Source organism: Pongo abelii, chromosome 4 (assembly GCF_028885655.2).
Source record: "Pongo abelii isolate AG06213 chromosome 4, NHGRI_mPonAbe1-v2.0_pri, whole genome shotgun sequence".
NCBI classification, from domain to species: Eukaryota; Metazoa; Chordata; class Mammalia; order Primates; family Hominidae; genus Pongo; species Pongo abelii.
In genome coordinates, this window is record NC_071989.2 from 43,004,676 (window position 1) to 43,020,601 (window position 15,926).

A 15,926-nucleotide genomic window follows, 5' to 3' on the forward strand; every position below is an offset into this window, starting at 1 on the left:
TTCTTTCATCAGTGTTTTATAGTTCTACTTATAAAGATATTTCACCTCCTTTGTTAAATGTATTCCTAGGTTTCTGTGTGTGTGTGTGGCTATAATAGGCTATTTTAACCTGATAACAATTTAACTTTCTTGCATAAAAAACTCTACACTTTTACTCCACATACCCCCCACACACACACATTTTAAATTTTCGATGTCACACTTACATCTTTTCATATTGCATATTTCTTAACAAATTATTGTACCTAGTATTATTTTTAATAATTTTATCTTTTAACCTTCATTCTAAAATAAAAGTGATTTGCATATTACCATGAAAATATTAGACTACTTTAAATTGGACTGTGTACTTACTTTTACTAGTGAGTTTTATACTTTCATGTTTTTATGTTACTTATTAGCCTCCTTTTCTTTCAGCTAAAGAACTCCCTTTAGCAGTTCTTATAAGATAGGTCTGTTGGTGAGGAATGGTTAATTTTAATATGACAAAGTACAAAAAGTTCATTGGTAGAGTTTCAGGTTTCATATTTCCACTAACCTGTAAGAAACTATCATTTGAGTTTTAGTCTATTGTTAAACAGAAATGTTCACAATTATGTGAAAAGTTTATTAAAATATTCCTCGTTTTCCTCATTATTTATCTGTGTGAGGCCAGGTTTATTCATTTACTTCAACCAAAATAGCACATTCTAATAGATTTAATTCAGAAGCAGTTATAAAAATACAGTCATCTTCCTTTAAGTCTGACATTAAATAAATTTGCAAAAATGTAAAACAGTGTCACTCTTCTCACTCTATTTTTTGTTGTTTGGGAAAGTACAATAATTTTTATGAAAATACATTATTTTAACAAAATCAATTTATTATTTTCATTTCAAAAATTAGGATTTTAAAATGTTTTCGTTTCAATTTCTAATACGGTAAATAGTGATAGGTATAACCTAACTAAACCAAACTCTTTAGGATTCTCAAATTTTTAAGAGTGTAAAAGAGTCCTGAAATAAAAAATTAAACAACCTAGAAAAAAACAAAGATATAAATCAGCATGTTAGCATTCATCAATTCAGTTACCATCATTTCATCCCTAAAAGCCATGGCATATAGTTACATCTCACTGAGCCACCACTTTGAAACTCCTACCCTGTGCCAGGTACTTGTGAGCATGTAACTTTGTTAATCAACTGTTCAGGGCTGTATCCCAACATGGCTTTGTTGCACTTTTCGTGGCACCTCTGCTAAATCTCATTAGGTAGACCAAAGGAGTCAGTTAACTTTTTCTTTATTCCTTTTTTTCATGATATTTATAAGTTTGGTAATTTACAAAGGTCTTGGACAAAGACCAGGGGCTTATCTATAATAATTTATTTATCTCTTGAAGAAACAAACAATATAATTTGTTATGAAGCACAGGCATCATAAGCAGAAAACAGGTTTATAAGTAAAGAGGGAAAACCTAGTGTGTGTTGCTTGCATCAGGAATTCATGTTACCATTTGGCAATATGAATTTGCTTAGCAGTGTGCTTCCCCCCCCCCTCCCCCGCAGGATCTTGCTCTGTCCCCAGGCTAGAGTACAGTGGCCCAATCTCGGCTCACTGCAACCTCCACCTCCAGAGTTCAAGTGATTCTCATGCCTCAGACTCCTGAGTAGCTGGGATTACAGGCGCAAGCCACCACACCAGCTAATACAGCTAATTTTTGTATTTTTAGTAGAGATGGGGTTTCATCATGTTGGCCAGACTGGTCTCGAACTCCTGACCTCAGGTGATCCGCCAGCCTCGGCCTCCCAAAGTGCTGGGATTATAGGCATGAGCCACTGTGCCCAGCCGCCCTTTTTAGTAAATACATTTTGCATGACCATGTAGTCGTTTACAGCTATTTATCTAGTAAACCAAAAACTTACAGTTTTTTAAAGGCTTAATGGATAGCATGGAATTATTCATGATATCTGTGCCATATCTTGAGCACCCACTGTATACCTGATATTGTACTGGGCATTGGAAATGAAAAATAATGAGTGATCTTGGGGAATTTACAATGTAACATAGAAAGCTGTGTATAACTAAATTTGCACAATGAAATATAATTAATAATAGAAGAAGTATATTATCTGGCAGAGTAGAGTTGGGAAAAGTACCAGCAAAGACTTAGAATACCAGCTCTCTTCAATACTTGCACTTAGACTTGGATGAGAAACAGTTCCCCACACAGGCAGATGACAGGGTTAGGTATGATAGGAGCCACGTAAGTAGGAGCCACTCGAAATCTGAGTTTGGTGTGGCTGGTGTGGAGGGTTGAGGGAATATGAAGAGAGGACCACAACTTGAATCACTGAGGGCCCTTTTTTGATTCTATTAGTGAAATCTTTAAAGAAATTGTATTGGTGACAATAACAGAGAAATAAGGGCTTTGAGGATGAAAACACAGGCTTTTAAAAAAAACTTAAGAAAAAATAATAAAGTAAGTTCAGTATTCAGTATCCTGCCTTAAAGAAAGCATTTTAGGCATGCAAATATCCCATATATTCAGAGGCTTCTCTAAAAAATACAAACAAACCCTGTCATATACACATGAGGCAAAAAAAGATACTTTGTGAGTAGGAACTAATTGAGGTAAAAGAAAAACTTGTTTTAGAAGCTCAAGGCCCAGCTGCTGACTTAATAAAACAAATTATGAGAATTTTATTTATGTGAAAATCCATGCTGTCGAAAAAGCGAGTGTTTAAAGTTTTCTATAAACAGGAACAAGGTGTTCTACCAAAAAAAATGTATGAAAAGCACATTGAATACCTGCTTTGAGTATTTGACTTGGAGGAAAATACCATCACTAGTTGAGTATACCTCTTTGATGGCAATATGTGTTAAAAGTCTGTCTCATTCTAACCCCTCCCCGAGAAGGTAAAGGAATATGTTTCTTACCAAAGAACTCCTGTGACTTTTCTTTGCAGATTTTAAATAGCAAACTATTTTGTGGTGGCTTTAAGCCTTCCAGAACAAGCAGATTATGTACGTAGTTCCTTTTAATCAAAGTATTTGGAAGTTCAATAAAGGCAATTATGATTTTTCTAGGACTTTTCCAATTCTGTGATTATGTGAACGACTACCCAGAATTTCCATCAAACACTGATATACAACTCGCTATGGCTACAATTTATTTTGGTGTGAAAACATGTTTGTTTTTCTGTTCTTATGTCTCCCTTCATACAAAAGTATAATATCCCAGATATGTAGGCATATAGTTCTGCCATTCAGAGTAATTCTAATATGCTTTAATCTTATTAACTATCTGGAAGACTAATGCACAGTTACAGCTGCATTTCTTTAAGCAAGTCTCTCATATCTTTGGGTTTATACCAAACTAAATTTGTGAACTATTATCCATTTACAAAATGATTATTTACATCAATCTTCCTTTAAATAGCAAATGCTCACAATGCATTTTAAAATATGACCTACTTTATAAAAATCCATTCTGAATAAAAATGGGAGAATACCTATAGTGTTCATTGCATTGAGTTGTTGACTCTTTAGCCAATATGCGTTTATATTTTGTCTTGAAAGATGGACCCTATATTGTCAACATCAGTTCCAGTGTACTCATTGAAAGTGGATAAGGAATATGAAGTGCGTGTGAGATCCAAACAACGAAACTCTGGAAATTATGGCGAGTTCAGTGAGGTGCTCTATGTAACACTTCCTCAGATGAGCCAATTTACATGTGAAGAAGGTAAAAGAAATAAAAGATTCAAATAGTAGCTAACCTGGCTTTTGTCAATATACCAGTTGATTCACCCCTGCACTGGTAGTGTGTTGTCCAAATCAAAATATATTAGCATCAGTTATCAGGGTGAGAGACCTTGAGCTCACTATCTGTAACAGATATTGTTCATTGCAAAAGCAGAAGGAAGATTTAGTTTCCAAATTTTTCATTCAGGAAAAGTCCGGGGGGGCAGGTGGAAGTTTAGAGACAGGAATTTGGTGGCAATCTCCGGATGGTAGAATTCAGATGATTCTTTTCTTTATATATTTTTATATTTCTAAAATTTTCTATAGTAAGTTTGTTTTGAACTTATAATCAGGGAAGAAACCATGTATCTATATGAATGGATAGATATGTGGCATCTAAGAGGAAACCCAATACTGAGTCAGCATAGGTAGTCAACAGCAGGTACATACGGTTTTAGAAAGTGGAGGTGTGGCTTTTACCTACAGGAATGCCTAATAAGTAGTGTGGCAGTCATACTTAAAGGAGACGTGGAACATTTGAAAACCCTATGTAGGAGAATCACAACAATGATTAAAGTTTTTAAAAATGCGACCTATGAATTTAGAATAAAAGAATTAAAACTTTTAGATACAGAAATAAAGAAAACTGATTAATAATGAGCAGAAAGTATAGAGTATTATTATTCTCAAATGGGAATTGGCTCTATTCCATCTTCATTGAAAACAGAAGTTTACAGGGCTGTATGTTTGTTAACGAAACAACCACAAGCTACATAGAAAATAAATTTATATTTCTGCATTTACTATACGGGTAGAATCTCATGATACTAAATAGCACTAGGATGAAAATTTCTATGGCACCATTTTCTCTAAACTCTAGTTAACTGAATTCTTGTTTCCAAACTATTTGATATTATGCAATTCTGGTCTTAAAAGTATGATAGCTATACACCCTTAAGCTTAGTGTAGTGGCATTTAATTCACTTAACATATATTTTTTTAACTGTCTTTTCCTTCTGTTACTAACAAAAAAAGAAGCTCTAACTTTATGTTATTTTCCTGAATATGTCACTGATATGAAATTATAGACACTACAAGACAAAAAATGATTTTTTCTCCCCCACCAATTCTTTAAAATGCTTATAATATCTCCCTAGGGGATTTTAATAACTTTTTAAATAAGAAAAGACTATTTCAGCATAAAGGCCTACATTTTAAATGGCAATGTTAAGGTAAATTTCATCTGTCATTTTTATGAAAAAGTGGTTAGCCTCTGCCTCTGTGGTAAGAATACTGGCTACCAACTGCAAAGTAGCTGGCAGGTACTCATTCTTAAGGAATGAAATAGAAGTTCTACAAACAGGTTCCCCCCAAGTCTCATACAAAGTGTACTAAAACCTGAAGATGGGAGCCTCAGTAGTGATCTTTCTGTCAATTTTTATGTATATAATATACATGAGATGTATTTATTATATTTTAATAATTTAATTTATTGATATAAATATGTATATTTATAGCTGTAAAATGTATGTTATTTGTGTCTAAGAAGTTTCTGTCATGATTTATCAATAAAAACTCTGCCTTCATCTTTTTGATAAATCTTCAATCTGGAGGCTAAGAAAATCACCACACTTAAAAAAAAATAGAAAAGAAACCGAGTGGGCATTATTTAGGTAGTGTGTTAACAAGCAACACTTTTTTCCTGGAGCTGAAACCTTTATGATACCCCCTGGACACATAGTATGCTTAAAGCAGATTTTTTGTTTTCATAAAACACACATTGATTTTGAACTATATGCTGTTTCTTTATTTTATAGTTTTTTTTTTTAATGTGAGGAGATTTGAAAAGTGGACAGAGATGTTCATAAAACAGAAGAAAACTAAGTCATTGCATTCTGTTTCAGTGGTTATCAAGAGAAATCACTGACTTTATTAGATGAACACAAATTATGAATTTTTTGTGAAAAGGGAAAGGGAAATGTAAACTGTGCTTCAACTATTCGTAATTCTGAGAGTGAAATATTCTTGTGTGTTTCAGATTTCTACTTTCCATGGCTCTTAATTATTATCTTTGGAATATTTGGACTAACGGTGATGCTATTTGTATTCTTATTTTCTAAACAGCAAAGGTAGGTGTGAAGTAGTATTCTTTGGTATTTTTTGCCAGTTGTTTAGATTTCCATATGTGTTTCTATTTGTTATTTGATATTTTCTTTGTCAAATTATGAGTGGAAATTTTAGTTAACCCAGTAAACATTTATCTCCAGTTATATATTTACCATTCATATAAAACTCAATTTGTTGTATTTATCATAGACAACTTAGAGGTTTAGATTCTATCTGGAGACTTGTACAGGACATTAAGAGGCTTAGGCTGGTGACTATGCATACCTTGTGATATGTACCTCTTTATCCAAGAGCTAGCTCTTTCCCTCAAGTCCTCAACAAGTTGACCCATTCATTCCAGGACTTCAAAGTATCACTGAGCCTTTGGCTGAGTCTGATACAGTCCTTATATACAGACAATTTTTTTTTCCTTGAGATGGAGTCTCACTCTGTTGCCCAGGCTGGAGTGCAATGGCGCAATCTTGGCTCACTGCAACCGCCTCCCCCCAGGTTCAAGTGATTCTCCTGCCTCAGCCTCCCGAGTAGCTGGGATTACAGGCACTCACCACCACGCCCGGCTAATTTTTGTGTTTTTTTAGTAGAAACAGGGTTTTGCCACATTGGCCAGGCTGGTCTTGAACTCCTGATCTCAATATATGGACAAATTTAAGTGGCAAACTACCCAGGTAGATAATTAAGTCTAATAAAACTTTTTTTAGACTTCATATGATGGTGATTTCAAGTAAATTCGGGTTAAATTTAAATTATTTGGATATTTATGATTTTATGTTTCACCCGCATTTATAAACACAGCTAAAAGTCTTTAAAAGTGTAAAGAGGTTCCATTCCACTTTCTCTTGGATTCAAAGGTCTTGAGTTCCAGTTATAATTTTGCCATTGCTGTTTGACCTTGTTTGAGTCCCTTAATCTCTCTAGGCCTCCATATTCTTGTGGTTAATATGAGGGTATGGGTTGTATAATCTTTAAATTTTCCTTGAGCTATACTATATATTATTTATATTATTTTGTTTTTCTTCGTGATAGAAACTCACTACACATTACAGGAAATTTTTTTTAACAAAATATGGGAAAAATGATTGGTACTGATTGCCGGTGTCTTACATTTAAAGTTTTTTTGTTTGTTTGTTTTGTTTTGTTTTGAGACAGAGTCTTGCTCTGTCACCCAGGCTGGAGTCTGGAGAGTGCAGTAGCGCAATCTCAGCTCACTGCAACCTCAGCCTCCCAGGTTCAAGCGATTCTCCTGCCTCAGCCTCCAGAGTAGCTGGGATTACAGGCATGCGCCACCAAGCCCAGCTAATTTTGTATTTTTAGATACAGTTTCACCATGTTGGTCAGACTGGTCTCGAACTCCTGACCTCAGGTGATCCGCCTGCCTCAGCCTCCCAAAGCGCTGGGATTACAGGCGTGAGCTACCGCGCCTAGCTCCATTTAAGGTATTTTTAAAGTCCCAGTGGTTAATCTTGCTGCTTCTCCTAGAATTAAGGTGACTAACACTCCCAGGTTGCCTAGAACTCTCCTGGTTTTTAGCAATGCATGTCCTGTGTGCCAGGAAATCCCTCACTCAGTTCCAGGTAACCAAGACAGTTGGTCCCCTTACCTAGAATTGAAAATAGGTTCTCCAGCTGAAGCCAAGAGGCATCGATAAATCAAAATGAGATCTATGTTAACGTATTTTAAAAGATTTTAATTTGTTTTGTAAGGTAGTATAGCACTTGTAAACTTCAAAATAGAATTTTATTAGGAAGAAGAATTATTGGGATGCTAGATTTCTAGAGTGTCAAGCATGCTAAAGGTCTAACTGAATGCAGAAAGGGTTATTTTCAGTAGAGCTTCATGTCCAATTTTATAATATAAACCAATTGGAAAGTAAAATTCATTCTGAATTCCATTTTGCACCTAACTTTCTGGCAACATTCCTGTTTTCCAAAAAAGCAGCTATTATAAATCACAACACAATTTTCTGTTGTTTCAGAAAAATAAATAAATATATTTTTAGAATTTTAATTTGTGTATTTAAGTAATGCCAACAACAAAAGAGCCAAATTATTCTGTTGATTAATTTCAGTTTATTAATCTATATATTTGGTGGGAAAATTTAAACATAACTTCAGTAGATAAACTCACGAGGTATGTAAAGTAATTAGCTCTTAGTATTAGCTGTGAATTTCTAGCCATTGTGAAGGCCAAGTCAATTTGTTATGTTGTTTAGTTATATTACTTAACAATATTAGGAAGAAAAAATTATCCTCTCAAAAAGTAGGATTTCCAAAAAAACATATTACTTTTAATACAGTGCTTTTTATAAATAATGAAATTCTTAACTATAATGTTTAGTCAAAATCACCAAATTCTACAATTGATTTGAAATCTTCATTGTTCTCCTAAATTTCCTGCACTAAATTGAATTTTCTGTAGGAAAGAATTAACTTTTTTTTTCATTTGCCCATTAAAAACCCCTATCATTGTCTAAATGTGCATGTTCTACTGAAAGTGGGAAATAGTAGCAAATATTTGTCAGCAAAGTATGGACAGAACATGTAGTTTCAACAATTAAATTGATACTGCAAAGAATGAGATTTTTCCTAGAACTGTAGGGCTGTAAAGTGGCGTCAGGTCCTACATGCCTTTGAAATTTTCTGAGTCCACAATTCATTATCCAACCCACTTCACCCTGCTTTAATCCAGTTAATTGAGTCAACTCTAGCAAAATTTATAATTTTATTTGTATCTGATACAAAATCAGAAACATAGTTTCAAGTCAGGCTATTATTATACTGGTTCCTACCACGCAACCCTCCCAGCCTTTGAGCTGTTACCAATTGAAAGAAATAACTGAATAAGCCTAAAATAGAACTTCCAAACCAGTAGCCAAATTCAGCCTACAGATTCATATTTTGTTATTTTATTTTAATTAGTTTTGATTTCAGAGTGAAGATTTTCCTACAAAGTGTTTGTAAAATAGAGAATTTTCACACAAAAATCCAGATTTGGGGATTATCTTTTAAAAAATGAAAGATGTAGTGAAACTGAACAAGGCAGCATATGCTGCAGCAGACAACCAGCTGTCCTATTTGGGATTGGCTCACGTTCTTTAATTTGCCACCATCCTCATTCCTCCTAATGACTTTGCAACTGCTTGCTTTAGTCATCTGCATGACCTGCTTGGGCCCCTTAGATTTACGGTCTGCCACTGTGGCATAAGGTCACTACAACCCCTAGAAAACCACTAGCACATGCCTGAATGCATCATCCTATTCAAAAAGGAAAAGCACACGTCACAAAGTCAAACATCAGCCATTTGGAAAGCTTTGCTTCCTGTAATTAGAGTTATGTTCCATCTTTTTATGTTTTTGGGAATTTGAAATATTGATTTTGAGATGCAGAATCAAAAAAAAAAAAAAACAGCGAAACAGCAGCATGACACAAAGAACCTGGGTTTTGGTTTGGAGTCAGGTTCTCTGAGTTTGAGCCCCAACTGTGCCAACTATGAGTGCGTGATTTAAACATGTTCCTTAATTTTCCAAGTTTTTGCACAGATATATCATCTGCCTCCCTGGGAGTCATAAGGATTAAATGAAATGTTTAGTGCAGGGGTCACAAACTTATTTCATAGAGTCAGAGTCCATTTTTAGGCTTTTCAAGCCATACAGTCTCTATCACAGCTACTCAACTCTGCCACTGTGGCATGAAAGTGGCCATAAACCATATGGAAATGAATGAAGATGCTTGTGTTCTCATAAAACTTTATCTACACAAACAGGTGACCGGCCAGATTTGGCCCACAGACCTTAATTTAGTGACCCATAGTTTAGTGCAAAGTATATCCCACAGTATCTGATGTATCAGAAGCACTAAAAAATGATAGTAGTTATTATTAATAACTTGTGTTGCTTATTTCTATATCTGTAATTCATCAGTAACAATTTGCTTTAACATTTGCCCCACTGAGTAGCACAGGCTACTTAATGCAATTTATAAAATGGAATTTTGCTTATTCCTTGGATTAGGTAAAAAAGCAAGTGGAAATACTGAGAAAATGTATTCCTTATGGGATGGACTAGACTGACCATTCACACTGAGTGGAAGAGCAACTGATGTCCAAAAATCCGGTTACTACCTCTTCATGACAGTGTCATCTCTAAATGAATAGTCAGGAGTTTTTTAAAAAATTAAATGAATTATTTGCAATAATCTCTGAGCCTTTTTCCAGTGCTATAATTTGATTTTAAAAAATAAACTCCAGGCCAGATACAATGGCTTATAGCATATAAATCCAGCACTTTGGGAAGATGGGGCGGGAGGATTGCTCTGAGGCCAGGAGTTCCAAACAGCTCGGGCAATGACTGGAGCAAGACTCCATTACAAAAAATGAAACAACAAAAATTAGCACATCCTGTAGTCCTAGCTACTTAGGAGGCTGAGGCAAGAATATCGCTTGGCCCAGGAGTTTGAGGCTGCAGTGAATTATGATTGCACCACTGCACTCCAGTGTGGGCAATAAAGTAAGACCCTGTCTCAAAAAGTTTAAAGAAAAATTAAAAACACCATAAACTCCAATTACACTATTAATTGTACAAAATAGATACATGATTTATTCATTTTTATGACCAAAAAATAATTTAAAGATTTGGAACAGAAAATGTAAATGCATCCTAGAATTGTATATATAAACCCATACTGATTAGTTAGAGATAGTTCAAATTTAGTCTGTCCTATCTGAAATGAATCCTGTAGTAAAACCCTAGTTAATAAGATCATCTTAGATAATTTCGTAATTAATATGAACTATATGGCTAACCTACCCAAGTCTACTCTTTTTCAAGGGTGCAAGTAATCTTGGCTCCATGTGGATTGACTCTTTTTTCTTTCTTTCCTGTACAAATTACTGATGAGATGTACACTAGAATTGCCTTATAGCTGAAATGGAAATCAGCTTCAGAGGAAATTAAATTTCTTTCTTTCAAATACCAAATCTAGCTGAAAATAAAAAGCATTAAGAAAAAAAGGATTGTGGGAAAACCACATTTTCTTTTAATAGACCTCAGATGAGGCTTTTTGGGTTTTTTAGTTGTTGTTCTTCTTTTTCCTTCTACAGTTTTTCTTTCTCATTTACTGTCTAATATTTTCTTCTGTTTCTCATACTCCAATTATATAAAGTACCAGAATATTTGGAAAAAGTAATAGTATTGCCAATATTTTATTTCTGTCTTTTGCTATAATTGAGAATATGTAGCTTTTAAGATGTCAAAACCAAAATTTTATATGTTTTCAAGGATTAAAATGCTGATTCTGCCCCCAGTTCCAGTTCCAAAGATTAAAGGAATCGATCCAGATCTCTTCAAGGTAACTAATAATTTTATCTAAATTGTAGCTAGTACTAATTAACACCTGAAGACTCCTGTCATATATGTTGAAGGTTTTCTGTAAGTTATATATATCACATTCAATTTTCTTGTATCTCATCTCCTGGAGAAATTTTTTTTTAAATATTCTATCTCTTAAAAATAAGAAAATGTCATATGTATTTAAAAAGTTACACACTAATTTATGTTTTGTTATATGTTTTGTTACTGTTGTTCTTATTGTAACCATAATTAATCTCTGAACATTATTTGCTAATTCATTTAATTATTATGAGTTTCTTTTCATAGATCTTCATTTTCTTTCTATTTTCTAGGAAGGAAAATTAGAGGAGGTGAACACAATCTTAGCCATTCATGATAGCTATAAACCCGAATTCCACAGTGATGACTCTTGGGTTGAATTTATTGAGCTAGATATTGATGAGCCAGATGAAAAGACTGAGGGATCAGACACAGACAGACTTCTAAGCAGTGACCATGAGAAATCACATAGTAACCTAGGGGTGAAGGATGGTGACTCTGGACGTACCAGCTGTTGTGAACCTGACATTCTGGAGACTGATTTCAATGCCAATGACATACATGAGGGTACCTCAGAGGTTGCTCAGCCACAGAGGTTAAAAGGGGAAGCAGATCTGTTATGCCTTGACCAGAAGAATCAAAATAACTCACCTTATCATGATGCTTGCCCTGCTACTCAGCAGCCCAGTGTTATCCAAGCAGAGAAAAACAAACCACAACCACTTCCTACTGAAGGAGCTGAGTCAACTCACCAAGCTGCCCATATTCAGCTAAGCAATCCAAGTTCACTGGCAAACAACGACTTTTATGCCCAGGTGAGCGACATTACACCAGCAGGTAGTGTGGTCCTTTCCCCGGGCCAAAAGAATAAGGCAGGGATGTCCCAGTGTGACATGCACCCGGAAATGGTCTCACTCTGCCAAGAAAACTTCCTTATGGACAATGCCTACTTCTGTGAGGCAGATGCCAAAAAGTGCATCCCTGTGGCTCCTCACGTCAAGGTTGAATCACACATACAGCCAAGCTTTAACCAAGAGGACATTTACATCACCACAGAAAGCCTTACCACTGCTGCTGGGAGGCCTGGGACAGCAGAACATGTTCCAGGTTCTGAGATGCCTGTCCCAGACTATACCTCCATTCATATAGTACAGTCCCCACAGGGCCTCATACTCAATGCGACTGCCTTGCCCTTGCCTGACAAAGAGTTTCTCTCATCGTGTGGCTATGTGAGCACAGACCAACTGAACAAAATCATGCCTTAGCCTTTCTTTGGTTTCCCAAGAGCTACGTATTTAATAGCAAAGAATTGGCTGGGGCAATAACGTTTAAACCAAAATAATGTTTAAACCTTTTTTGGGGGAGTGACAGGGTGGGATATGGATTCTAAAATGCCTTTTCCCAAAATGTTGAAATATGATGTTAAAAAAAAAAGAAGAATGCTTAATCAGATAGATATTCCTATTGTGCAATGTAAATATTTTAAAGAATTGTGTCAGACTGTTTAGTAGCAGTGATTGTCTTATTATTGTGGGTGTTAATTTTTGATACTAAGCATTGAATGGCTATGTTTTTAATGTATGGTAAATCACGCTTTTTGAAAAAGTGAAAAAATCAGGTGGCTTTTGCAGTTCAGGAAAATTGAATGTAAACCATAGCACAGGCTAATTTTTTGTTGTTTCTTAAATAAAAAACTTTTTTATTTAAAAAACTAAATTAAAACTAGAGGTGAGAAATTTAAACTATAAGCAAGAAGACAAAAATAGTTTGGATATGTAAAACATTTATTTTGACATAAAATTGATAAAGATATTTTTAATAATTTAGACTTCAAGCATGGCTATTTTATATTACACTACACACTGTGTACTGCAGTTGGTATGACCCCTCTAAGGAGTGTAGCAACTACAGTCTAAAGCTGGTTTAATGTTTTAGCCAATGCACCTAAAGAAAAACAAACTAGTTTTTTACGAAGCCCTTTTATACCTCCCCAGACTCCTTCAACAATTCTAAAATGATTGTAGTAATCTGCATTACTGGAACATAATTGTTTTATCTGAATTTTTAAACAAATATTTGTTAATTCAGAAAACTTTAAAGTGTTTGCACAGATCAACTTACCGGGCACCAAAAGAAATAAAAGCAAAAAAAAAAGAAAACCTTTTTTCACCAAATCTTGGTTGATGCCAAAAGAAATACATGCTAAGAGAAGTAGAAATCATAGCTGGTTGATACGGACCAAGATGCTTAAGTGCTGCAGTTGCACGCGGAGTGAGTTTTTTAGTGCGTGCAGATGGTGAGAGATAAGATCTATAGCCTCTGCAGTGGAATCTGTTCTCACCCAACTTGGTTTTGCTACATAATTATCCAGGAAGGGAATAAAGTACAAGAAGCATTTTGTAAGTTGAAGCAAATCGAATGAAATTAACTGGGTAATGAAACAAAGAGTTCAAGAAATAGGTTTTTGTTTCACAGCCTATAACCAGACACATACTCATTTTTCATGGTAATGAACAGAACGTAGACAGAAGAAACAAGGTTTTCAGTCCCCACAGATAACTGAAAATTATTTAAACAGCTAAAAGAAACTTTCTTTCTCACTAAATCTTTTATAGGATTTATTTAAAATAGCAAAAGAAGAAGTTTCATCATTTTTTACTTCCTCTCTGAGTGGATTGGCCTCAAAGCAAGCATTCAGAAGAAAAAGAAGCGACCTCAGTAATTTAGAAATCATTTTGCAATCCCTTAATATCCTAAACATCATTCATTTTTGTTGTTGTTGTTGAGACAGAGTCTCGCTCTGTCGCCCGGCTAGAGTGCAGTGGCACGATCTTGGCTCACTGCAATCTCCACCTCTCACAGGTTCAAGTGATTCCCCTGCCTCAGCTTCCTGAGTAGCCGGAACTACAGGCACGCACCACCACGCCAGGCTAATTTTTTTGTATTTTAGCAGAGACGGGGTTTCAACCTTTTTGGCCAGGATGGTCTCGATCTCCTGACCTCGTGATCCACCCGACTCGGCCTCCCAAAGTGCTGGGATTACAGGCGTGAGCCACCGCACCCGGCCCTAAACATAATTCTTAAGAGCACTGGGATATCTCCTGAAAAGGTTTATGAAAAAGAAGAATCTCATCTCAGTGAAGGATACTTCTCATTTTTAAAAAAAGCTTAAAACTTTGAAGTTAGCTTTAACTTAAATAGTATTTCCCATTTATCGCAGACCTTTTTTAGGAAGCAAGCTTAATGGCTGATAATTTTAAATTCTCTTTCTTGCAGGAAGGACTATGAAAAGCTAGAATTGAGTGTTTAAAGTTCAACATGTTATTTGTAATAGATGTTTAATAGAATTTCTTCTACTTTGCTGCTATGGTTTTCTCCAAGAGCTACATAATTTAGTTTCATATAAAGTATCATCAGTGTAGAACCTAATTCAATTCAAAGCTGTGTGTTTGGAAGACTATCTTACTATTTCACAACAGCCTGACAACATCTCTATAGCCAAAAATAGCTAAATACCTCAATCAGTCTCAGAATGTCATTTTGGTACTTTGGTGGCCACACAAGCCATTATTCACTAGTATGACTAGTTGTGTCTGGCAGTTTATATTTAACTCTCTTTATGTCTGTGGATTTTTTTCCTTCAAAGTTTAATAAATTTATTTTCTTGGATTCCTGATAGTGTGCTTCTGTTATCAAACACCAACATAAAAATGATCTAAACCACTCTGTATACTGTGAATTATCATTGTAAGGAGAGCTTAGCACCACTGGAACAAATACATCAGCATTGGGTATGGAGATTTTTATGTGCTGGGATATAGGGAGGGAAACATATCCCCCTTCCCGTATTTTTTGAGGAGACAAAAGCCCAACTCAGAAATATCCCACTGGCTTGGCCCTCCCCTTAGGCTGTGACTCCCCATGGGCAAAAGTTCACAGAGCCGTGTATTTGATGCATCATGGAAAATAAATGACATGGGTGTGAAATGAGGGAGAGTGATATGTGAGCATTATCTTTACATTTCCAGCTTGAGTATGTTGTCTGGAAGGAAGGAAAGCAACTCTTCCTCTGCCATTCACCCATTGGCCTAAGTCAGTTTATTGGACTAGCTGCTTGTTATCATGGGAATCAGCTAATAAGTCAGGCTTGGGAGGAAGGCTGATTAGGTGGGTTGTGTAGGAGCCTGAGAGAGCCATGAAGTTTAGATTCCTGCAGCAGGAGGCAGGATGCAGGTGAGGTAGCTGCTGAACCCTAAGCTTCTGAGCAGGCACTGGATTCTGAGATGTAGGAATCTGGTGAGGACAATGATAAACCTACTAAACAGTGAGGTATTGCTTCAGCAAGTCGAATGCAAAGTGCCACAACTTTTTATAATACTCAAGTGTTATGTTAAAAAAAAAAATGTCTTCACCTGCTGCCTTCTGCCCTGTGAGCAGCCATTACCTGAAAGAACTATGGAGTGAAGCCTCAGGGCTTCTTCATATAGATGCTTTAAGGTATGAGGAGTACAGGGAAAAGAAAGCCTGCCTGTTTCCATGGATTGAAATAACACAATTCTATTTCAGAAGATTAATGGTGTGTTGAAAATGGCTACACACATCTTTCAGCATTTCAATTTCTCAAAGTTTCTACTAACACTTTATTCAAGTGCTATAATATTTACATATTTACATATTTTTATACCAAAATAT

The 15,926-nt window shown here is 35.5% G+C and overlaps 1 protein-coding gene across 1 annotated transcript in view; it reads left to right on the top strand.

Moving 5' to 3' along the window:
• The window catches only part of GHR (growth hormone receptor), a 315,260-nt gene extending 300,357 nt beyond the window's left edge, over nucleotides 1-14,903 (top strand). The window contains exons 8-11 of the mRNA XM_054555527.2: nucleotides 3,559-3,724; nucleotides 5,762-5,852; nucleotides 11,124-11,193; nucleotides 11,528-14,903. Coding sequence (XP_054411502.1) covers nucleotides 3,559-3,724; nucleotides 5,762-5,852; nucleotides 11,124-11,193; nucleotides 11,528-12,499 — 1,299 coding nt within the window. The 3' untranslated portion in view covers nucleotides 12,500-14,903. The remainder of the gene's footprint in view (nucleotides 1-3,558; nucleotides 3,725-5,761; nucleotides 5,853-11,123; nucleotides 11,194-11,527) is intronic.
• The last annotated feature ends 1,023 nt before the right edge of the window (nucleotides 14,904-15,926 follow it).